The 25,398-nt window shown below is 40.9% G+C and overlaps 2 protein-coding genes and 1 long non-coding RNA gene across 8 annotated transcripts in view; 1 reads left to right on the top strand and 2 right to left on the bottom strand.

Annotated features, from left to right (window-relative positions):
- The window catches only part of CCDC169 (coiled-coil domain containing 169), a 29,637-nt gene extending 26,977 nt beyond the window's left edge, over positions 1 to 2,660 (bottom strand). Inside the window, exon 1 of the mRNA XM_040543599.1 lies at positions 2,542 to 2,660. Coding sequence (XP_040399533.1) covers positions 2,542 to 2,645 — 104 coding nt within the window. The 5' untranslated portion in view covers positions 2,646 to 2,660. The remainder of the gene's footprint in view (positions 1 to 2,541) is intronic.
- A 363-nt stretch (positions 2,661 to 3,023) lies between these two features.
- LOC121063240 lies at positions 3,024 to 7,607 on the top strand. 2 transcript variants are annotated; one of them, XR_005815933.1, is made up of 2 exons: positions 3,024 to 4,553; positions 6,001 to 7,607. It is a non-coding gene; the product is annotated as an uncharacterized LOC121063240 (long non-coding RNA). The 2 variants fall into 2 exon arrangements; XR_005815929.1 differs by having other exon boundaries at positions 3,024 to 4,715.
- Positions 7,448 to 24,705, bottom strand: SPART (spartin). 5 transcript variants are annotated; one of them, XM_040543576.1, is made up of 9 exons: positions 24,576 to 24,705; positions 18,438 to 19,270; positions 17,175 to 17,372; positions 16,103 to 16,207; positions 14,650 to 14,779; positions 13,636 to 13,830; positions 12,485 to 12,643; positions 12,286 to 12,376; positions 7,448 to 9,068 (listed from the first exon to the last, which is right to left on the bottom strand). In XM_040543576.1, the coding sequence occupies exons 2-9, from the start codon at positions 19,266 to 19,268 to the stop codon at positions 8,849 to 8,851; spliced, it is 1,929 nt and encodes a 642-aa protein (XP_040399510.1). In that variant the 5' UTR covers positions 19,269 to 19,270; positions 24,576 to 24,705; the 3' UTR covers positions 7,448 to 8,848. The 5 variants fall into 5 exon arrangements, with proteins under 5 accessions (XP_040399510.1, XP_040399511.1, XP_040399516.1 ...); XM_040543577.1 differs by lacking the exon at positions 24,576 to 24,705 and adding an exon at positions 24,322 to 24,550; XM_040543578.1 differs by lacking the exon at positions 24,576 to 24,705 and adding an exon at positions 11,248 to 11,306 and having other exon boundaries at positions 8,858 to 9,068.
- Positions 24,706 to 25,398: the final 693 nt, after the last annotated feature.

Below are 25,398 nucleotides of genomic sequence, written 5' to 3'. Positions count from 1 at the left end.
TGAAGCCATTTTCTTTACTGGAGAGAGAAACCAGTGAAACATGACGGGAGAAGCTCAAGGCAAATCATCAGTTGTAGGGCATCAGCTCTACAACGGGGCAGACCTTTACTGGTTCGTGTAGAAGATAAAATATACAGATGCCTTCAGAATCTATGAACAGAGCAGGAACAATACTACACAGTGCAAAAGGCACCACATGGAAGAGCATATACAGCATCGAAACCCTGCCAGTCAGCAGCGTGCCAGGCAAACCCTACAACTTTCCTTATGTGGAAAGCCACAAAAGCTGAAATCTCACAAGCTGAATTAACATGCAACCCTACTGACAATAGTAAATCGATAGAGTAAGCTGACATGCATAAATGTATGCCTTTAAGAACTCTTTGTCTATTAAGAAGTATACTGCAGTGTTTTACATGCCTTCCTCTCTCTCAGCAACATTTACCATGACATTTCCCAAACAGAACCTGTGCTGAATCTTGATTACAGTAATTCAGTGTCAGATTTAAGCTACTGGCTTTCATTAAGCCTTTCATAGTATTATATCCACAATCATTGAGAATCAGCAGGTACTTAGGTAAAGACCCCTTCCTGACACAGATGATTCAATTTACCCTTTGAAGTAAAAATCCTTTCTTCATGAGAGTAGTAGGTGGGCTGTTAGCAAACTGCCTAAACGGAACAATAATCAAATAAGCCAGTGAAAAGATGACAAGGGTGAGATTGCTCTGGAGGAATGCGGACATCTATCTGTGAGCCAGTCAGCCTCAGCTTTCTTTATACCCAATGGAGAGAAAACTTCTTAGGGCGTGTGAGTCATCTCACTCTGAAACAACCAGCCAAAGTAGGTCAGATGAATCAAACCTTCAAAGAGCCTTTTTGTATTCATAGACTATAGAAGCAACTGGTTTAGATGCTGGTTTCTAACAAACCTGGTTGCTAACAGCTAGGTTGAATACATAACTTCTGAAATAGACAACAATGGTGTTGCCTATTTGCATACAGAAGACAAACATGGGAAACAGTTGCATAATCCACCTGTAGCAGCAAGTTTTTTATTGTGTCTCTGTCATGCCACCAAAATAGAAACTTTTATATGTATATTTAATACATATTTTTTCCTTTGCTTGGCAAAGGCACAGCTTCATAACGTGACTTGCACTTTGGGTGCAGTCTTGCAGAACAATCTCAGGAATATCAGCAAGAACTTAAGGTGCATAAAATACCCAGGTTTTCATTAATTCAAAAAAATAAAATCAAAGCAGTGAAACAAAGCCGATATTCAGATTTTTATTTGAGAACCTACAATATCAAGCTTGAGTATCTGGTAAACCAAAGAGTTGGTTTATGCAGAGGATAATTTATGTATTACGCTGACACATTACTTACTGATCAGGAGATTCAGAAAAAGATCATGTGCTTACACATAGGTGTAAGCATGACCAAGCTCCTTTGTGTCCCAATTTGAGCCCAGAAGCTGCCTAACCATTTTGACTCTGTTAATACTGGCTTCCCCTTTTCCACTGGTGAATAAACAATTGATAAAGTTCACAATTGCAGGAATAGTTGGCAGAGAATCTTCAGCCCAGACACTGAAGGAAACATCGTCTGGAGGAAAAATCATCATGGAACCAAATGTCTCAAAATTGTATAGAAATGTAAATATTAAAGGTCTGACTTAAGGCAGCACAAGAGCTTCTGGCATTTTCTAACTTTTAATTTACTAACATTCAAAAGGCAAAAACATTCTTTAACAGAGAAAAATGTGTAACTTCCTAAACAAACTGGAAACAAAAACATCTTGAAACATTTGCTGCTTAAGCAAGGGGACTAACTGGTAGCAGTAACCAGTTATCATCTTCTCTGCAGAACTACACTAGAAAGACATGAGCTACTTTCCCTGTAGGTATTTACTGATCGTGTAGCGATATCCAACTTGCCAGTTTAAATTCCATGCTGTGGAAAAAGGTGAAAAGGAATGTATAAAGAGCGCCTCATAGCCTGTTCCATTCTCTCTTCTCCATGCCAAACAGACACGATCTGATTATGTTTATTTGGGGGGTCTTTGAGGACGCAGGAGCTGGACTTGATGATCCTTGTGGGTCCCTTTCAACTCAGATACTCTATGATTCTGTGATAACCCACTTCTTACCGCACCCCAGCTCCCACTCCCGGTTCTATTTGCCTTTCCAGTTCAATGACAGCTTCAGATGTGTCTGGGATTCCTTATCCTGTTTCTCCAGGCTCCTGGTGCTACCCCCGCCCCCTGCCCTGCTCTTCCTATCGCCTACCTTCCCTACACCTTCTCCCCACCACCTCAACACCGAGCGGCGGGGACTAAGTGCCCACACCAAAGCCCCACTCGCTCCCTGCCCCACACTGCGGTGCCCACCCTCCTGCAGCACCCACGGGGCGTCCCTGAGGGCAGAGAGCCGCCCGGGGCAGCGGGACCCCCGCCACACACACACCCGTGCGGGGCGCCCTGTGGAGCTCGCGGCCGCCATTTCGCGCCCGCCGCCCCTCACCGCGCCGGGCTCTCACTTCTTGCCCCGCTCCCGCTCCAGCTCCAGCGCCAGCCCCTCGGGCTCGCCGCCCTCCCTCATGGCGCCGCCGCCGTTGCGCCGGGTAACGGCCGCTGCCTGCATGGCGGCCGCCTGACGGCGGTGGGGCAGGGGGAAAAACGCAAATACGTGTTGATTTTTTAAGCAATTCTTTGGGATGGAAAGTAATAAGGTTTTAAATAAATTCTCCGAGCCACATGTGAAGGCAGGCACAGCGCTCTGGCGCTTGGTCATAAAAGAGTGCCTACCCCTTGTTGCAGCTTCCTTAGTAACTGTAGTCGGTGCTGTGCGCAGTTTACAAGTGCCTAACCCGAGACATTATGGAAGATCTTGGAATAATCAGTCTAAACTGGCACCAATCAGTTCAGTATAGTCAATGAGTCAATATATGTTGGCTAGTATTTTAATCAGTGTCCTATATTGGCCTGGATTCAAGCTTAAAAATGTTTGATGTTGATGATTTTTAAGCAAGGGATTTCAGATGCCTCCTCGGCTTTCTTAAGGCAAAGCTTCATGAGGTAGACTGAATTGATCTAATGGCCTAGTGCTGCAAGGGTGGCATCACCTCTGCTGGTCTCCCTGTCGCCTTCTCTGTCTGCTTCAGTGTCAGCTCTGGCATTCAATAACTCTTCGACAAGCCCATACAGTCCATAAAAACTGAGAAACTTGGGAAAAAAAGTATTTGGTTTTGGCTGGCTAGTGACCTGAAATAGCTCACCAGCTGCTCAGAAAAGCACCGGCTGATGCAAAGGATCAACTCACCAGTTCATGGGACCAAGGGCTTACTAATGAAACTATCAATTCCCTTTCTCAGGAAGATGAGCTGTAATTTTGCCTTACTGCCATGCTATGAAAGAACAAATGCTGTAGGTTCTCATTTACTTCTGCTGCATGATCAGCAAGGCATATGCGATACCCCTAAAGCTTATTGGGTAATGGATGTACTGCTTCCCAAGTTTAAAACAAGTTATCTGTTACCATTAGTTTGTTGTAGCATAAATCAGCATTGGCATCCAAACATTGGCTCTTGTTTGTTGTGAAATGTTGTGAATTTTGGCCCTAAGGTGACATTGGGATGGGCCAACATGACACCTTGCTGATACTGAAATGGCCTGGTCCTGATCCTATAATTTAGCTGCATATACCTGCTGCTTGCCTTATGCCAGTTTGGGACCATGTCAATCTCCATGAACCAATTCCATTTGCTAACTAACACAACAGAAAACCAGGAGGCAAAGAGCCAAAAAAGCAGACAGTTTCTGGCTGGATTAGTGATCCAGTAAGATCTCCTGTATGAGGGTAGACTGGAGAGTGAAAAGCCTGACTGTAAGAAGAAAAAGTCATTTTAATTTCATTTATCTGATACATATTAGGGCAGGAGGTGATATTTGACAGTCTCTAGTTATAATTTATGCTATTATCTAATCAGTGAATTATCACTTCAGTTGTGGATTGAATATAAAATTATCTGAAATACCTAATCAGGAAACAAAAATTTAGACAAATACTGTACTGTAACTGCATTTAAATGTTGCTGCTTACTTTGCCTTCAGGATTTACTGAATAATACCTTTTCTAAATACATATTGAAAACATTCCATACCAAACCAGTAATTTCAGTATTGACTTGGACCTAGGTTAGCTTTCATAATAATTCAGTATACTGCGTGCAGCAGTGAAATCTTAACAGCAAGGGTGCTAACCAGTAACCATTTTTCTTGTTATCAGCTTTTGTGAAAAACTATTGTAAGATCTGGTTCAAGAATTTAACCAGCCTAGTGAAGAGCTGTCAAACAGGAGGATATATTCAGATGTCTCAGAAAGAGCCCTGGAATCACAAGAAAGTCTGAGAGTAGAGAGCACACTGGAACTGAGGGCTGTATCCCGGCTACAGTGTACTCTGTCTGCCCCAGGAGACATTTCTTTGACCTCCTCTCCAGGATACTATCAGGTCCCAGCCTCAACTCAGGGATTACGAGGTGTCCTAACTAGGTAAGATCTCAGGAACTAGGTCACAGAGTGCATGTCAGGATGAGCCCAGACCACACCAGTTGGCTGGGTTGGCAGAGGACAGCAAGTCTAAATATGGGCTTTGCCAGATGGTTTGGGAGTTGGAGTAGGAGAACAGCAAAGTGTCTTGTGGACCAAGGTCAGGTACGTGTAGGTTAGGGCTTCATTAAGATTTTTACCAATTACTGCAGTAATTTCCTCCATTTCTTTATCCCAAATAAAGAGGTTCAAATTAGATATATGGATACCTATAAATGTATTTTTGTTGTTCTAAGGCCTGTAATGTTATTTTTGAGACTAGCATTTTTAGTAACCACAAGAAAAGTTAGGAAACTAGGTCAGCACAATATGGTTTGAAAATAATTTTAGAGTTCAATACTTATCTTCAGGTTATGTGAAGGCAATAAACAGCTAGGGTTGCTAAAAAGCAAGGTAGACCAGTTGTTGAAGGTAAACATTTGGATTATGACAAATTAATTTTGACATAGAAATACATTTAGTTATTTTCATAGCACTGATATATAGGGTATAGAGATGACTGTCTGTGTGGACAAGGGGAAACAAATGGTTATTGTGTATTTTGATTTTACCAAAGCCTTTGATAGAGTCTCCCATATCACCTTTATAGTCAAGCTGATGAAATGTGGATTGGATAACTGGAAAATGAGGTTGGTGGAAAACTGGCAGGGCCATTAGGCTTAAAGTGTGGTGGTCAGCAGTATGACTGCTTGACTCCAGGATCAATACCTGCGCCAGTACCACTTCATTCTTTATTAACAACCTGGAAGACAAGCAGGGAACGCTTTCAGCAAGCTAGCTGCTGTTTAACAAATTGAGGGGAGCAGTCACTCTGCAGGAAGGTGGGACTGCCTTTTGGAGGGGATGGACAGGCCGGAGAGACAGGGTGCTGAAAGGAACTGAATGAAATCCAAAAAAAAAAAAAAAAAAAAAAACAAGGGCAAGGTCCTACAAAGTACAGGCTGGGGGCAGTGACTAGAATGCAGCTTCACAGGAAAAGACGTGGTGGTTCCTGGTGGCCAAGCTGACCGCGAGCCAGCAATTCACTTTCCAGCCAACAGCTTCCTGGGTGGCACTAGCAAGAGCGTAGCCAGGAGATTGGCAGAGGTGGTTCTTTCATTCCACTCAGCGCTTGCAGGACCACACTCTGGAGTGCTCAGCTTTGTGTTCCCACACAGATCCTATGGGCTGTCAGGCTGGTCAGGCTGGTTGGCAGGCATGATCATTGTTCAACCTGGAGAAGAAAAGGCAGTAGATCTTTTGTGTGGTAAACAGCTACCTGAAAGGAGGGTGTAGACAAAAATGAGTATCCAGGCTCAGTTTGTAAGACATTTATAAGTATAAACAGTATGCACAAGCGCGCATGAAAAATTTTGACTCAGTCTGAAGGAGAAATATTTATCTTCATCAGGGTCAAACATGGAAAAGGTCAGCCAGAGAGGTTGTGAAATCTCCATCCTTGAAGATACTCATAACATGAGCTGATGTGGTGCTACTTCAGCTGCGGTTCTTTGGAGCAGGAGATTGGACTACAGACCTGGAGGTCCCTTCCAACCTACACCATCCTACGGTGTCCTGAATAACCGAGCCTGGTCAGCATGTTTTGTTGGAAGCTAATTTTCTAATTATTTTTAAAGGATTACAGGTCCAGTTGAGGGCAGAACAGTGGCTTATACCTAAAGAATGGTGAAGATGCCAGGGACTGCAGTAGCTTCAAATGACATGGAGGTCAGTCATTAAAAGTAATTTTCTCGATACAAGACTTGAGACCAATATTGTAGCAGAAAAGGTTTTGAAGAAACCAATTTGGAAACAGCACTGCATTAAGTAATCTGGTAGCAGTTCACTCAGTAAACAGCATTAGTAAGACTACTACAAGGACTGCCATACATCAAAAGATGGTCAGTGTTCAAAGTGAAAGCAAAACCAAGCTGGGAATAGAAAACAAACCTAAGATATGAGGCTTAGGGAGCTAATATAGTGTATAAAAGAAAGGGCTGAGATAACACATTACGCATGTGAAAGCTGTTCTGTATGGCACAGGAACTGAGGAGAAGCCTACGGATTTGCTGCCCAGAGCCTAAGTAGTGACAACTGAAGCAGGTTGAGTTCAATGGCACAATACTTTCCGCAGTGAGTGGCTAAACTTTGGATCCCCATGAAAAGGGGAGATCATGGATATATCACATTAAGAACTGTAAAAGGGGCTAGACATTATTTAAAAAAAGAAAAAAAAAAGGGGGAGGCTTTAATCTGCCCTGAGACAAATTTGAAAGACTGAGAGACTGAGTACAGGTGAAGAAGACGGTGACAGCAGGTTAAACAGGACAATGCCTGCCTGACACCGATGGCATTCAATCTCCCTCCGCTCTCCTCCCCGCATGCTACAACTTGGTCTCCTGAAGACTTTAATTCTGAAGCACTGTCTCCTGAAGCACTCCAATTTTAACTGTTTTAATACAACCTGTTGTTTAAATAGTTTACGGATGAAACTAGAGGGCATGAGCTATATACAAGACCCAAATGGCAGGAAGAAGGAAGATACAAATACAGACATTTCTATTGCAAAAGCAATTCCTAACAAACATCCTTTTGCCAGTATGAAATCTATATTAGCTTCAAATTGGTTACACTTGCTGGCAAGTGACAGATTGTGGTAATGGAAATTGTTATACTGTACATTTGATGGGCCTTTTTAGTTTGAAATATTTTAAGCTCTAATTGATGAACATGTTTCAGTTGTAGACATACTCCAAGACTGCTCTTTTATTACTTCACAAGTATTAGCTCTTCCACTCACTGATCCATACAGTAACTTTACATCATAAGAAGGCCAAGCACAGTTGAACCAATTTTAATTATCTTTATTTCCATGAATCACAGTTACACTTCAAGTGGTTAGTGCCTTTGTTTCACATTTCTCACCCCAAGTACACACCTACAGTAGCTACCACAAAATGTGCACTTATTATCATTCTAACAGACATTTGTCGCTACTGCCTTTTTTTTTCCCCAATCTGATACAAATATAATTTGCTAACAACCTTTTATACTTATTCTCTCCAATTATATGAAATCGAGACAACTTGTAAATTGATGGTGTTCTGTTTGTTGCAGGTCCAGCCAAGATTAGTTAGAATGTATAGCAGCTTTAAAACTCAGTAACGAACTGATAAATAATTAGCAGTATAAAGTCATCTCAAGGGATAGACTTGCATATGGACTAGGAATAAGATATAGGAATGGGATGAAAAAGCTACATAATATTTATTCTATTCCACACATCTCCTAAGTAAAAGGTATGACAACAGGCATTTTTAAGAGATGTCAACTTGTGCAGCTATGAATTCAACAGAATAAAGATGCTGTTAGAACTACTTGTTGAAGCAAATAGCTAATGCCTTCCATTAGGGATCTGTGACATATATGCTCTGGATTTCTTCTGGACTGGCTGCAAAGCACAGAATGCATAGAAGTTTCTAGTAACCTCAACATAATGTTTTTTATGGAAAAATATTTTAATTTATGCAAAAACACGCATCCTCTTTATACAAAAAAAAAAAATCTCAATTTCAAGGAATCTTAACTCCTTATGGAGTCAATTGGGGAATACATTTTTTTCCTCGAGCTATAAATACCCTCTATTAGAAGAAATGCTTGATATCTTTGGTCTGCTTACATGCTGGAGGGAGAAAAAGTAATTTTAAAGGACATGACTACCTAGCTACCTGAGGTTCATCTTTCATTTCTTCTAATATGAACTTTGGAAAACATTAGCTGTTTAGTAGCTGAGAAGGGAAATTCTCTACAAAGCAAAGAATAAAGCACAAACATTTAAGTAGTGCATATTAAATAAGATCACTCTGTTTTAGTAAAACTAACTCTTAAGGATAGTAAAAAAACAGAACTAGTAACCATACTTGTATAAGAATTAGTAATCCTATTTGTTCGGTATCACCACCTTCTTTACAAATATAATGTATTACAAAAATATTCATAACATTTCTCTATTAATCTATTGTTCCATACTATATTTTGAAAAAGTGCTTACAGAGGCAAGTTTATCAACTGAAAACTCATATCAATCTGCAACAATACAAGACAATTAAGGAGACTTTCATTTTTCCTTCCAAAAATGCCCTTCCATACCTTTGTATTTTCCACTGCAAATTAAGTAACAGTTGCTTGAAAAGTAGAGCATGATTGGCGTTAAATCACAGATTAGCAATGTAGTTACTTTTAAGTAGGAAGTTTCATATCTAACGTAAGGCTTTGAGAAATATTTCATTGTTTTCACTTTTTATCTTTTTCTCCTTATCCAATACTTTATACTCATCTAACACAGCATGTCCAGTTTCCTTTGCAGTTCTCTTTACAACAGCTTTGATACCAATATTGTCAATGTTAAATGCTGTCACACCAACATTGATTGCAGAATTCACAGCGTCGTCGGTAGCGTGGCCAGCATCATCTCCATACCTTTTAAGAAAGACAGCAGATTTGTAGATAAGTGTACTTAGTATTTTTCTCTTCACTAGAATTCTTTCAAAAGCAAGGATTTAAGCATTACTGAGAACAGAGAATAAGCACACAGCCTGAATGTCGAAGGAGTAAAATGAGAAATTAGCAAGTCATTTAAGTAAGGGCTGCTCTTCTATAAGGCAGATTTCTCTTTAAAGATGCCAGTATGCTTCTGTCATTTTTCCTCAAACTGTCCAGTCTGTCTTCCTTCTACCTCTCTAGTTTTGAAGAAAGGAATAGAAGGCTTGCCTACAGAACCATAAGAAACAGGGCTTGTGTGTGTTTGTGTGTGTGTCTGTGCCCGTGCGTAAAAACCCTTTAAGTACTCCTTAAATAAAACTCCTCATACCCAAATTAGCCCACCTCTGCAGCTGTTCAACCTCCTCAGTCTGTACTTAGTGTTAGGTCAGAGGTTGGACTAGATGATCTTGGAGATCTCTTCCAGCCTAGATGATTCTGTGATACCATGGGTGACAGCACTGAGGAGAGAGGGCAAACACTGTCCTGCCTTCTCAGCTGTTACAGAAAAAGGGACTGTAGTCACCTCTGGCATATCTTTTCTTGGTTGGCTGGTACCACCACTGCGAGAATAGTGCTTGGTTAGTACTCGTCCTAGATCACCCTTGCCTGTGCCTCCATGGTATAATGTAACATTATGTCTGGTGTAAGAATGACACATGGGTTTGAAGTCCCCAGAGCAGTCACACTGAGGTAGTGCATCTCTGTGCCCGAGCAGTTTAACCCAGACGGTCTATCAGGTCTCCTGGGGACAGAGGATTGTTGTCATAGCTGTGCTTATAATGTTGGAGGTGGCAGGGTCCCTACAAAAAACTCCATTGTGCAGTGAAAACTTATCTGAAGTAACCTGGAATCAATACAATGGCAAAGGGGAAGGGGGAGAGGGAGAGGAAAAAAAAAATAGTCATACAAAACCCCAAAAGACTCAAAGCTATCTTGAGGATATGCTGAAAATTACTGAGTGAGAAACCTCTGGTCTTTTCACTGGACCGTGGGTCCAGCTTCTTTACTGGGGGCAACTTTAGGGGGGCAACTCAGCAGTCAGAAATTAATTACTTAACTGCGAAGAAAGGTAGAGAGAGCATACTGAAGAAGGGCAGAAGTATAGTGAGAGCAGTAACTCCAGTTGTTGCTGGCAGCCAGGCATTGCCCCAGAGAGCACTGTAAGCAGACAAACCAGGCCAAAGGGAAGCATTTCTTGCAATGTCAGAATCTCAGCAATTAGCGGAGTTACTATTTTCCTGGGTTTCTTATAAACAGAGATTCTTTGAGGACCTCAAAATAATGCTAAAGAGAAGCACAGGATATGAAAGGTTCCAAAAATCTATCGCATTATTAAAAGAGCAGCCATGTCATATTGGTGCGAGCCAACAATGAAACCAAATTAAAAGGATCAGCGTTTTTGTTTTGTTCTTGTTTTCAGTTCTCTAAGAGTGACAGCTCTGAATCACCACCATCTGATTTGCAGATCACAGAGTTAATCTCACAGCAAAAGAGCACTACTTGTCAATTTGATTAGTTATTTTCATTCAGGAGTATCATAAGCCATTTTGCTATAACATCAGTAAATTATAGTAAGACTACTGGTTATGCAACACAGATTAATAATTTCTTAAATATTTGATAATTGATTTTTCCCTTTGCCTGTCTCAATTGCATCATTTGTGCCGTTTTTAAAATATAAAAGTTGGGCAGATGCAAATACTGCAAACACTTATACCACTATAAAACACAGTAGGTTAGTAGCAAGGTACTTTTGCAGAACTATTACTTCTGAAGCTATGTTTTCCCCCAGTTCTGATCAACATACACATTGGATGAGCATCTTTTTATAATTGCATCAGCAAAGATACTGCAGCTAAATTTTAGCAGAATTTTTTGTTGACTTATGAGAGACTACGATGATGCTCCTTTAGCTTTGTTTCCAGTAAGGGGAATTTAGCTGGTTCACCAAAGTACCTGGAGTGGAAGAAGTCTTTTTGTCACTGAAACAGAAACCAGCTTACAGACAAGATGTGTAGAATTTTAATACATGTATATAATAGGATAGAGTCTAAAGATGGAGGAAATCCTCAATTATCAAGTATTTCAGATTGTATTAACTGCAACTTGTAATTACTTTTTGTTTTTCACTTAGCGTCTGTCACCTGCTGATCTCCGCATTTCCTATTTTTATATCTAAAAGAAAACATTAATGTGAATTTATATGAAAAAGAGTACTGGTACAATACCTGCTGACATCCCTACAGAGAACAAATGTTAGCAATAAAGCACCCCTGTTAGCTTGCTATCTAGCCTCCTATTTGAGATGCATCAGAACAGAACGAAATGCCAATTGACCCAACACTATAAGCTGATGTTTACCTTGTTACCCTCTGCTAGTAGCTTGCATGCACTTCCAGCAATCCTTTTTAACTTCTCTTTTGCTACGCTTATCACTGGCTCCATTTAACCTATATGTTTTTGCTTACTCTTCATGTTCAACTATAAATATTGATTTTTTTTGAGGGCTACATTTCATACATACTGCAGTTATTTCAGTATCTTCCCTTATTCTCTGAAGCATCTTTAAGTACACAGACTTATCAACTTTGGTCTTTGTATCATCTTAGTAACACACTCCAATTACCTTTTTCTGTAGCAACATCTATACTTTGCAAGTCCAACCCCACGTCTCATTTTGTTTCATCCTATTATCACTATTTATGCCTTAGATTTCCTTACGCAGTTCTCCTTTTGTATCTTCTTGCTTTAATCTGACCTGCTGATAGCAGGTGCTGATAAATTCTTTCATTTTTTCATCAAGTTCAGCTACGTTTATATAAATTCAAGATGAGAGTTGAGGCGTTTAAAACAGCTACTCTCTCCCCAATGACACGTTGGAGAACAACGATATAAATCTGAACAATATTTATTAACACTGCCTGAAGCCATGATACTTCTAAAAGACAATATATATACTAAACCAGAAGCATTCACTCATTTCATACTTTTACTTACAGGAGATACTTGTTACTGTGTACTTAGCAGTTTATCATGTGCTGTATAATTAGGGTATTATGGTAGCTTTCCTGCACTTTCATGAGCTTTTTTACCAGTATGCAATCACAATGACAATGCACTGTAGAAGAGGAAACCAATAAAAAAAATAACTTACTTGTATTTGACAGTTTTTACAGTCTCAGTTGAAACACTTTTAGCAATGCACTTAGCTGCACTTTCTAAACCTTGCCACACTGTTGAAAACCCTGTAAAAACGAACAGATTATTTGAATATATATATATATATATATATATACATATATACACATGCACTGAAAAGTATGCAATTAAAAAGCATAAAGATTTTTTGTTACCTTGAACTCCACTTGCTGCTACCACCAGAGCACCATCGAAAGTGGATTTGCCATCTTTGTCCTTCTTAAGGGATTCTGGAACTAATTTGCTGCCGTGCTTCTTCACATGCGGAGCCAGCTCCTTTCCAACACAGCTCGCTATAGAGCACACTCCCTCAACTAACGTAAGACAATTGCATGCGGATTACTTAGTTAGAACACAGAATCTTTCTTTAAAAATCCTTACTCCTAATTAAAGTATGCTTCACAGAAGTCTCAAATATTACTTTTATTTAAATATGCTTATTCTGAAGACAAACTTTAATCCACACTTAAGTATCCAACTGATAGAGAGGAATTTTCAGATTCTGAGCAGCTCCAATTCCTAAGAAACAAGTAGGGTTGGTCTTGTGGCTAAAAACACTAGAAAATAAATAGATATTTGTCACATGTTCTAATTTCAAAAAATTGTTTCCCTGGCTTTGTTACCCCCGACTTGCAGATGGGGAACAAGATGTTTTCCATTCCTTTCTTCTCTTCTGGAGAACCCTTTCTTAGAGTCATTCCAGCTCTCCAAAGTAGTTATGTAACATCCAGCACTACTTACTTTTTAACTTAGATGAGTCATTAGACACTAAATATAAACACTGATACAAATAAACAACAGAATGAACTTACTGAGAGCTGCTATGATTACCAAGCGCCACTGAGCACCAACCCATTTCTATTTGAAAGACTAGTCAATAGATTTGTTTCCAGGCATATGTGTTTACAACTATACACACACACCCGCTGTACTGGTGCAATATATGTTAGTCACTACTGATAGCACAGTTTTTAATATACATGGTTATTAACTTAAGAAGAAAAAGAGACCATTCTGAACTAAAACCTAGAAAAAGTTGCAAAACCCTGCCAAACTTAAGACTGCAGAAATGCTCTGCTATATAGACTGTTCTTTTTAGTAAAGAAAAAGATGCCTCAAGGCCATCCAATAACAATTATTCCTAAAGCACATCTCACATAGCAGATAACCAGGTACAAACAACTATTCTCCATATTTCAGCAGGTCAGTCCCTCCTCTAGTTCCCTGGCTAAAGAAACCAGCTCATTTTATAAAGTATTTACTCTTAAGGCATAAATACAATATACTATGAAATGGAACATGTTACCTAAGAACTGGCTGACTTTCACAGCTCCTCCAGTAGCCTGTTTTGCTACATGAAGCCCCTTTGCTACAGTTGGGTTGACTTCCAGAGGTTTTTCTTCGGGTTGTATGTGTTCTCGCAGTTTAGAAGCTCCTTTGTGAATAGCTTTACCGGTGTATTCTGCTCCTTTTATTAGGCCCCAGCTTACCCAAGATGCACCTTCGAGGCAAAAATTGTTATTCTAAAGACATGCAGAGTTTCACAGACTAGAATTCCCACAGCTTTCCCTCCTCTGCCTTTCCAACACTGACCTTAGAAACATTCCTGATTACAATCTGCAATTATACTCTTCCCTCACTGGGCCAGAACAAATTCCTGAAATGACTTCTGCTCCTACACCACCTACATTTTCCCAACTCATTTTATTTAAGTCTAGTACAACCATTCTTCATCCAGATGTCACCTTAACACACAGATACACAGGTTTTGTTTGTTTTTTTGCTTTGTTTTTGTTTTTTAAATAGACATCCAGGTCCCAGCAGGGTCAGAAGTGATAAAACTGCACATCTCAATACTATTAACATTCTGAAAACGTATCACCCGGCCCCTTGCCATTCTAGCAGATTCATATTTATTCCAGTCAGTTGGTCATTTGTGTATTCCACAGCTTCTCAGAGGACAAGAACTGTTTATCAGCAGAAACCACAATAGATACACGCTTTAATATAACTGCTCACACAAATAAAACTGTGCTACCACGGTGGTTTGAGTCACATAGGGCAATATCTAATTTATGTTATGTTATATTAGCAGTCTAACCGGTTTGCAACAAGCAAGACTGTTGGCAGGGGATTCAAATTCCGTACTGTTTTTATAAAGCACACCAAAGTATCCTTCACATTATTATAATTGGAAGCAGTGAATAACTATTTCTGACCACTCAAATCTTACTTGCACAGAGGCACTGAGGTGAAAACAGTGTTTACATATTATTTGCAGAGGTTTCTATTCGGTGTAATCCTCTTATTACAACAGTACCTGACAAGATTCCATGGGCGACTTTCTCGCTCCATTCTGGCAATTCTTTCTGATTTTCTCCTCCTTCTGGTTGTGGTTGGATATGTACAGTCTGAGGCAAATTAATCACATCACTAGAGGCTTCTGAAGGCTGGCAAATGAAAATAAACATCTGAGAATCCACTTTGCAAGATATCATCAAGATTTCTGCTTTAGATCATTAAGATTCGTTAACAAAAAAAAAGGAAATTCTGTGTGTTCCTGTGAATTCAATTACTTTTGCACACTCTACACTGCCTTCATCCAGTTACAATGAGAAGATTTGCCTGCCAACAAGGCCATATAGTCAACTAAGTAGGCATAGCCTACAATACACGTTAGCTAGCATAAAATAGATGGGCAAGTCTTTTTATCTTTTATTTAATCTCCTCAGAGGGAAGTCAACTCTGCTGTGATTCAGTACGGGAATCTTTACTCAGAGAATCCAGCTGCACTAAAAGAATGCAGCTGTTTTGGTTGTTTGCTCCTCATCCTTTTTTCTCAATCCAAAAATAAAGGAGATTATTCATTCCCCACGCTGTTGATGCTTTTGCAGACTGGCACAGCCAAGGAACATGCCAAGCTGTGCGTGACACTGCTCCACGCTTAAAGTTGGGCAGAGAGGCTCTGTGCAATTTCATGTCAAACTCCAGAGTTTCTTGAGTAGACATTAATCACTCAAACACAGCAATTACCACCACAGTCTGGTTAGTGTTTCTAGAAAGCGTAACACCACTTTACACAGTTCACAGACAATGTATAATTAAACTTAAACTAAAAAAGGCAGAAAGAGATGCAACGGATTTAAGCCTTGGTTAGGATTCTATTTTTAGTACTTTTGCAATGTAAAAGCCAAAATAAACATTTCAGTGATTGAAAACAATGCTAGTTAGCAAGGGATAGAAAGAAAAATGTTTTGTCCAAAAGTCTATATGAAAGCATTTGTAGATGAAACCTATGAATAGAATGCACGATACAGAATCATATTTGAGAATGCATGGAATTGTTAGATTCCCCTGAAGTATTTACTGGATATAAAAATATATGGTACTTCACAAAGATGACTGTTTCAGTAAAAAAAACAAAACCAAGAACAGTAACAGGGAAGAAGAGAGAAAGTCTTAGTAAGTCGCTACCCAAAAGGTTAACAATGTAACTTACAGTACATCAGTTACTGCTCAGCAGCAGTGTGAAATCTCATCTTCAAGAAATGCCCTTAGCATGTGATCAAAACACTTTGGGGGCTGGGCAGGAAAAATAACCTCAAGACGCACATACAATTAAAGAAATCCCTCAAATCAATTAAAAAAAATAAAAAAATAAAAACATTGCTACTGTCAACCAAGTTTGGAATCTCAACAGTTTTAAACTGTATTTCAGTGACACTTTTTTTTTCTTACTATCAAATTTTTAGAATCGCTGTCCTGGAATTTACCTGGACTTTGTGGCCAGACATCTGTTTTAACTTATCTTCAAAATACGCTCTGTCTGTTGCTGGGAGCTGTGAAGGTAACCCTACTCTCTCATGGGATCCTGGCACCTGTGATATCACATCAGGGAACATTAACAAAAACACAGAGTTTTAGGACAATTAAGGGACTAACGTGATATCCAATAAGAACTACTTCTATGCAGGCAAGATTACAGAATTTATCCAGTAAGTCCTGCAGTGAAACATCACATAGTTCTGTAGTACTTTTCCCTTTTAAGTAAAAATTAGTGGCCTCCTGCTGAACTCAACAGGATTTGCAACAGAACTCTGCCCACATGGCATGCAGCCAACTGGCCCCTCACTGTCACCGCTTTCAGATGTCGGTGATTCAACTAGATGGCATCTTTCATGAACAGATATAAGCTTGCTATCAGCTAGTAAGTGGTTATCGATTACCATTCTTTGTGAAATGGTGCTCAGAGCTCTTAAAGCAACGTTTTCCACGTTTTCAGGCACTGTATCTTATTGCATCTTTGTTAGATTATGTTTTGTTGTTTTTTTTTTTTTCTATTTTCTCCCTTAATATCTTACTGCAATAAGGTACCAGATTAATCTATTTTGAGATCCCATTTGAAGGGGGATTTTTGAGGCACTCGCTATTTTCAAATGCCCTCTTTGAAGCTGCTTAACAGTTTTGAACTGTAATTGCATTTGTGTATGTTATTCCAGGAATGGTATCATCAAACCTACACAGAGCGTGTGCATGTGTGTGCGACCACAGGAAAAAAAAATCATACTTTCTCCTGAAAAAAACATATGGGGACCTTTGAGAAAAAAAAAAAGTGAAAATATACAAAATGGTTTCCAATTCCCCTCTGTGCTTGCAACGTTTTATTTTAAAAATTTCTACACTCCTACCTCACCGAGCCTACAGTTACATTACTAGGCATGCTTAATCTTGGCTACTTTATTTCTCACTGGTGAGCTTACCAGCAAGACACACATTAAATATAAGCTGGCATCGATCACTTCCACCTTTCATTATCAGTTCAAAAAAGGCAGCCTGGGACTTTACCTGGAGTCGAAGGTCAGACATCTGTTTTAACAGGTCCTCAAACAGCTCTCGGTCAGCTGCTGGGAGTTCAGAAGACAACACCACGCCCACGTAGGACCCCGGTGTCTGGGACATGGTGTCAGGGAACATGTAGACCCCGGTATTGCAGCACAGAACGGGAGACTGACCACTCATTAGAGGATACAACCAGTCACAAACCTAGAAAAGATAAATACTTGAAAGAATTAAAGGATTCTTTTATTTTTACAAGACAGACAATGCACTGATTAGCACTACAAACTTGATTTTCCATACCGTTTAATAAGAAAAATAAAAAAAGCCTTAGGCATCTTGAGAAAACAAAGAAACAACAAAAAAATCAATCCCACAACCAATTGAAAAACCTACATTACTGTGGAAATACCATTCTTGATTAGTCCTGACAGTCTAATACAGAGAAAATACTAATTTCCAGGGGACTGGAATTCAGGCTGGTAGCCTCTTGGCCGAAGCCTTGTCTTGAGGCCTAGTGCCCTACAAAGAAATCAGGAGTCCCAGCGCCTCTAGCTCCCTGCCCATCTCAGGACAGGGCTCCATAAGAGGATAAAGAATGTACGGCTGTCACTGGCCTGCTGCTGAAGATTGCGAACACAGGAGCAGGTGTACCTGTAGAACCCAGACCAGGAACTGTTTGTTTTTCAGAGCTTCCCCTTTGCTGCTGAGACTTCCAGCCGCCAATCGAGGAGATCCAAAGTTAGAAACCGGACCAGAAACACAACGTGCATTACAGAACACGTCTGCATGAAGCAAGCATGGACTAAAAGAATCCAAGTAACATATCTTTTGCATTTGGAGATCAGAATCCAGATTGACACGGGCCCTCAAATTCCAAACCATCATCTCTCCAAGGTAACAGCAATACTTTAACACTAGTTGAGACTGAAGTGGATACTGCATCAACCCACTTTTTACTGAAATGTTCTGGCACGTGAATTAACATTTCTTCTCTATGTGAGGAAAGTTAATTTTATGAAAAGAAGTGCTAAACCTTTACAAAATGGAATTCACCTCAACAGTAGGCACTCAAGAACCTTGGGAAGACACTGGAGTAGTTTTCTCAGAAAAGCCCTAAAAGTGTTTATTCACAGAAAAGCTGTAAAATCCTTTGTATTATTATCACACACAGATTTAGACTCACAAAAGCAAGAACTTAGAAAGACTGCCTTTTAAAGTTTTATGACATTTTTGAAAGATAATTAAAGGAGAAAATTATCTTTCTGTTACCTGAAGAAACGCAGGCGGACGATTCTGGGCCACCTCACTGTCCGTGTCCAAGAACTTCACGATGCGCAGGTAGCCAGGATAGGAAGGAGCACTGACCTGCCCATCAGGAGTCACAAAGAATATCTGCACTCCTTGGGGAATCAAGATCAGCTCATCTGCATCCACTCCCAGATTTTCAAGGGGAGGTGGCTGAGTACACTTCTTGTAGTAGTCCTCACCTACGGAAGAAAACTCCCCGGAGTCTGTGCCGTAAGACACGGTAAAGTGGCCGTTGGTTGCTTGAGGAGTATAGGCAGGAGGTGCTTCATTTGGCAGACACAGAGGTTTTGCAGATGATGGACTCGTAGCTGGAATTTGCCCCTGGCTCACAGGTGCAGCGCTTCCATCTGCTGCAGGTGGCTGGCTCGGTACAAACAGAGCAGTAGGTGCGGGGGGTCTTTCTGGCTTTTCCGTGGAAGGAATCGAGGGGTACAGCTTGGGCACCGCAGCAGGGGCATCCACTGCTGCAGGACTTGCTGATACAGTGGGGACATTTTGTTCTAGAGTGCCGAGTCGAGCATGAACATTTTGGAGGGTCTCCTTCATCTTTTGTTGCATTTGCCTGGCAGACTCCCACTGGGGTCCCACGCATGCAGGCCCCTGCGATGGAATGCTGACTCCTCGGAGCAAGTGGTCAAGTCCTTTCTTATAGTAATTTCTTGCCTCTTCCTTCTGACCCAGTTCATCTGTATTCAGGCCTTTATTGATAAAAATAAAGGCTTTCCTGTACTCTTCGTTAATAGCTTTAATATTGGCGTCTTCTTCCATAACTGGATCCTGCAGTTGTTCCATCACTGCAAATTGGAATAGAAGTTAGTAAGAGTATTCACAGATGAAGTCAAACGAAGTTTACCTTATAACGAAGTGTCTTCTCATTGGCTGTATTAGCAGAAAGCTATCTAGTTGCTTGGTACAAATCCTGATATATTGCAGTTTTCTCCTATTAACCTTTAGATTTGGACTATACGACTCCAAGTCAGCACGGAAGTTAACTCCATAACCATCACACCACATTTATTTCTTAAGAACTTACGCATTAGAAGAATACAGACATGCCTGATGTTAAACATTTCATCTTAAAAAGTATTAAGATCAGTAACAAACAGTGGAGAAGAATACATAAATCTAACTTAACTTTCAAGAACGTTTTCCTCCCAAATCCCTAAGGTATTAAAAAATTCAGTTAACAGCTTGTCTATTTAAATAAAGGCTGAACTCAAAAACTCTGTACATTTTTATTTAAAAAAATTAAGGAAAAGCACTCAGCAGATTTAAACAAATCCTGATAGTCTTCAACTAACATCAACACACAGAACTGGGAAGTAATATTTTGGACGGTTAAAGCTGTGCTTTATAACATGAATACAAGGAAATACTTCCTTTAGAGCGTTTACAACAGGAGAAAGAACATTGGTGTTTTCCCTTCCTTGCTCTCCAGGAGACAAGAACTCGAAGTACTGACACGTACCAAAGGTTGTAGATTCTGTTTGTTTTTTAGAATATATTCCTCAAACAGCCCCATGTATACTTGAACAACTAAAGAGCAAAAACGAATCTGACAGATTCATTTGACTTCAAAACGTGCAAAGCCACTGTTTTAACTGAACTTGGCCAAATACAACAAATACAACTTGTTCTTGGACTAAAACAATATTTACAACACCCAATGTAAAAAATTTTGGTGAAATTTTTTGCTCACAGTGTTGAGAGCCATTGTCAATCCAGACAAATTGGGTTATCATACTAGAAGAGAGTAATAATCATGGGAAACAACAAAAAATGGATACTACTTAAAAAAGAAAGAACATTTATTTTCAGTAGAAACAAAAATTCTTTTCTGTAAGCTATATGGAAGAACGGAGAAAAATCTAGAGACACTCGTCTATCACAATGACTGCATGCTACACTGAAAAGGCAAGTAAAAAAAATTAGAAGTGTAAAAATAAAAAACCTTCTATTACACACAGTAGCATTAATGTCACTGTAACAAGAACTGGTGAGACCACACCAGTGCTGAGCAGCATTTAAGAAAGCTGCACCAGAACAGGAAGAGGAGTGCAGAAGGTTACTGAAATTTTCTGGTGAACCAATTACTCCAGAGAAAAGTAACATAAGTTTGGCTTATCAGGCTAATAAAGCAAAGGGTAAGAGATTGGATGAGTTTCTATAAATATCCTGGATGAAATGAAGAAAGTAAGTCAGGAAAGAAGAAAAGAACTATTGAAATGCACACTCTTATCAAAATCCTGAAACAGTACCTTCATTTATTTAACAGCTTTTACCGGTTTGTGCAAACTGTCAATAAAACAAAAGCAGGCTCAAAAATTTCCTTCTCCTCCAACAAAGACAAACAAACTTCACAAGTGAAGGTCATAAAAACATCCTGAAGAGGCAAAGACTGAGTGCTGTGCTCTACTCCCACATCTTTGACGACCAAAAGCAGAGGGCGCTTGTGTGAATGACGCACCTGCAGGCACGTGACAGAAGTGTCAGGCAGTCCGCAAGGCACCTGTTACCTCTGTGACGTGACACAATCCTGCTCTGTGCGAGACGAGCTGTGCACGTTTTAGCCAGGAGCATTACAGGGAGGGCTGGAGAAGGCAGCCTGCGTGGAGCAGGTCATGAGCCACCAGCCTTGCTGCCCCTTCCCTGTCATGCAGCAGAAAAATGAATCCTGGGCTGGAGCAGGTTCTCTGGCTGGCTACTGCCCTGCTGTCACTAGGCTTGGTATCTTTGATTTAGGCTGAAGAACGCTGGCATAAGAATAAATGTGCATTTAATAACCACTGAGGCATAAAGATTAGAAGCTATAAGCGTGCCTCTGACCAGGACAACCGCAAGCAACTAGAATGAAAGTAACTGGGAAGAACTACCACCTTCGCGGACAGAGATTTATCCTTACATGAAAGATATGTGACATGGTTACGTAGACTTCGTGATCCGGGACAACCATGCTTATGTCTCGGCATCACTCCTAAGATATGCACTGGTTAAGTTTCCACATAATGGAAAAATATAGACATTAACCAAGTATACAGAATAATTAAAGATAGGCATAGTCAAATCATTTGCTAGCAAAAATACCTAAAGAATCCTAAACCACATCGCCTTGTGTGAACACCTGTATTTACTAATGAAAGACCCATTTTTTCATCTTTATACTCTTCTTAAAAGGAAGACACCTTAACAGTGAAGAACTTAATCTAAAAATTATTTTAAGCTCCTACTCAGAAAATGTTCAAAAGAGGAAAAAAAAAAAAAGGTCAGAGTTTAACCTAACATCACAGCTTACTTTTTCAGGAGCAAAATCTAGAATTTTGACATTTTTAGTGCCTGTCAATCCAGTTCTGTAACAAGCCCCTTCTTAAAGCTTTAAGTAAAGTATTTGGGTGAACAAAACTGCAGTACCACTGTCTACTTTGTCCCCTGTGTTCTGATCTGGTTTTCTTGGGAGGCTAAGTAAAAGCTATTATCCAGATTTTACATAATTCTTTTGCTAACAATTTTACTGTAAAACAAGAAGTGACATCATGAAAAAACCCAAAGTCATAGCTGCATTTCTGTTTAATAGCGAGTTAATTTTCTACTCAGGGTATGCTTACTGTACTGTCAAGAACACCATTCTTGCTAAAGCTCATTCTTTATTAACACTAAAAAAAATCTGTAAGGAAACAGAGATGTCAGCAAGACCAGTGTGTACATGGCAGCAGTGCATGGCCATGTGTGGCAGAGATACAAGAGCAGGATCAGTGATTCAGAAGAGCAGGAGTGTTGTTAACTCAGCTCTGATTGTTCGAAATATCCCCAATTTGTGCTATACGTACAGCACAGTTACTGCCAAACCATGCATTTGGGTGACAGGGAGCTTGGAAACTGAGGAAGGAATTCACAGTAGATTTTAACACAGGATAACTAAAAGTCAGCCTGAAGGGCTGAATTTAATTCATTGCTATTTATTAAAATTAACACGAAATAATGGCTGATGTACTGAAGTAAATAAACCAGCTGGGTTGCTCCCTTACAGCACAAGAGGAAATATCCTTTGAAACAGAAAATTGAAGTAGTTAAATGATCATATTCAAGGAAGATCCTTACCCTTGGTCATTATCATTTTCAGTGTATGATTTCAATACCGTATTTAAGTGTCCTGCATGTTTTAATATTTATCTGTAATCCATTCCTGTACAACGTAGAGTTATTCCCTCTGTTTTAAAGCTGGAATGAATGGCAAGATATATATTGCTAAATACAACAGCACCAGAAACCAACCTCTGGTCCAATGGCTGGATGTGCAAACTGGCCCAGATCTGTGCTTCTTAGTGCTAAGTAAGATATAGAGCAACTTAGACAACGCTGGTCCAAAACAGCTAAGAAAAGAGCTAACAGGCACTGCAGATAATCACAGATCAATCCAGGGCTTGAACTCATTCCTCAGCCCTTTCTCAGTCATTACTACAGATATACTCCGGGGTGCTAAGTGACTTGACCATGGAATGCTACAGGGCAACAAGGAAATTTGGGTTCAGTTTGACATTGTAAGCTAACATCTCAGCTATTTGGCTGGCAATCCTTCCTCTAAAGCAGCAAATCCTTCTTCATTTAAAAAATAAAGAAAAAAAAAAACAGTTCAGTTGTGGATCTTACAGCGAAAAGGCATGAAGCCTAAAGCTTATTAAGAGGATTAAATATCCTGACTGACAGAGGTAGAACACTCTTCTCAACTCCCTGCATTTGAAACTTGGAGGTGGGGATAACGGAGGGAAAAAAAAAAAAACAACACCAGAACAAACTCCTTAATCCAGGAGATCTTCCTATAGGTCAGTTGTTTTTCTATCAGCCACTGATTTCAGAGACGAAGACAATGAAGGAGAACTACAATGCAGACAGAATTATTTAAACCTTATTTCTGTAGGGAGCAACTAAAATATCAGTAACTTTTAAGATTTTTGAAACGTATTGATTTAATGCAAATGTCATAAAGGATTCCAACTACTATAAACCAGGTACTAGCTTATCAACTTTGCCTTTTTTTTCCCTTTTATTTAAATTAGTTTTTTTTAAAGTAGCCCTTAAATTTTTCATTAAGTGGTGGCTTACAGCTGGTATTTAAGCACTTAAGGCTTGATAATATGTAAAGAGGGTTGGTGATCTGATCTAATACGGTAATTTTTACTCTTTTAAAATTACTGGGGACTTCACTAAATTTCCATCACCTGATATTTCAATGTGGATCGATATTTCAGGCCTGTATCCCAGCACCTACATGCATGCAGCTAACAGGTCTCATTTCCCTTGTTTCCATACTACTGCTGCCTCAAGCCGGTTTTGCCCAAAAGCACGGACTTCCTTCCTGGCTCCTTGGTCTCTCCTTCTGCCGCAGGGCTCCAGCGCCGAGCTGTTAGGCTCTGAGGTGCCCACTTGGCACACCTCTGAAAAGGGAAGTGAAAAACCAGTGGGGCAGACATGTGCCCTCCTCACACAGCTGTGCCGCCCAGCACCCTACCTTTCCTCTGCCATCACGTACAAAGACATCGCCACTATCTGGAGCATTCTGTGGGCTGTGATCCTGACGACATGACAGAAAAATAAGGGTGACGTGAGATGGCTACTTAATACTTTACATCAGGAGCAGGCCTGTCACCGCCAACAGATTCTCCACACGCAGACAGAAACACCCCTGTTTGTTTTTAAGAGAGAATAGCTGCTTCTATTTCAACCAAGCTGACAGGAATCTTTCAAAAGAGACAGAACACGCAGAGCAGGTCCGTGAATTTTGACAAATAACCCCTCGCTTCCACACCGAGACACTTTACAATGGTTAATTACTATTAATTACCGTACCTACCCCAGCCCAGCCCGGCCCTCCCGCTGGGCCCTCACCCCAGCAGCTCCCCACACCGCGGGGCTGGGACGGAGGGAGGGAGGGAGGGAGGCAGGGCACTGCCACCCCCCACAGCAACAACCCGGGCCCACGGCGACGGCCCGATGTTTTCGCAGCCCTACTCCCGTGAGGGGACAGCAGCCGCCCGGCCCCACCGCCACCCCGAGCCCCGTCCCGTCCCGCCGGGCAGGCCCCAGCTCCGCGACCGTCGCCCTCACCCCGCCAGGCTGCGCCCGCCGAGCCCAGCCGCGGCCTCCAGGCCCCGGCGGCAGCGCCCGCTCCGCCCCCGGCTCGGGGCGGGCCCCGCCGTGCCCCGCTGGGGCGGTGGCTCCCGGCTGTGGGAGGCTCCGTGTGGAGGCTCCGAGCCCGGCACGGCAGGGCCTCGGCACCTGACCCCGGCCGCCGTGGTGGCTGCTGTGGCAGAGGGAGGCCGTGTCCGTGCTCCGCCGCAGCACCTGGCACCTGCCTTCCCACAGCGAGCCCCTCAGTGAAAGTGTTGCTGGTGTTTGTGGTTATAATCCGGCAGCAGCACAGTATTTATCTGTCCCTCTTATAGTCACGGTGCTAAAAGTCTCAAGTGCTTTCTGTGTGAATTTCACACTAAAAAATTGTAGGCCATGTTAACTCTAGCAAAGGTGGTGGTGTGTGTGCCAGCGCACAGCTCTCCACTTGGCTTGTTCTGGGGCCTGTATACCGTCAAAAAACTATTCATTTGGCTATGTCTGTGCTGATTGTGAATCAACCTCTGACACAATCAGGACCGCAGGCCATGTGAAATTCATGGTAAACTATGTATTTAGTGAGCGGCAGCCACATCCAGCACAGTCCTGGAAGATGGTTTTGCCTCTCACCCCTGTTTAGCTCTGAGGTTTCTCTAGAAATTTGTTGCACGTTGTAGTTTCCAGTGCAAAAATTATCAGGGAATTCAACCTCTGACCTACCTGCTCTTCACTCTCTTTCTACTGGCAGGAAACACAGAATGACCCGGAGGAGAGAGGAGCTGTGCGTAAAGCAGGGAGTTCCTCTCTTCAAGCAATGATG

This window comes from Cygnus olor, chromosome 1 (genome assembly GCF_009769625.2).
Source record: "Cygnus olor isolate bCygOlo1 chromosome 1, bCygOlo1.pri.v2, whole genome shotgun sequence".
NCBI lineage: Eukaryota > Metazoa > Chordata > Aves > Anseriformes > Anatidae > Cygnus > Cygnus olor.
Note: the sequence above shows the minus strand (reverse complement) of the source record. Positions and strands in the feature narration are given on the sequence as shown.

Coding starts and splice junctions, on each gene's coding strand:
- SPART (XM_040543576.1), bottom strand. CDS start 19,268: ATGGAACAACTGCAGGATCCAGTTATGGAAGAAGACGCCAATATTAAA. Junction 16,208..17,174: donor TGTCTGACCTTCGACTCCAG/GTAAAGTCCCAG, acceptor GTGATATCACAG/GTGCCAGGATCCCATGAGAG. Junction 9,069..12,285: donor GTAAAAACTGTCAAATACAA/GTAAGTTATTTT, acceptor CTTTCTTAAAAG/GTATGGAGATGATGCTGGCC.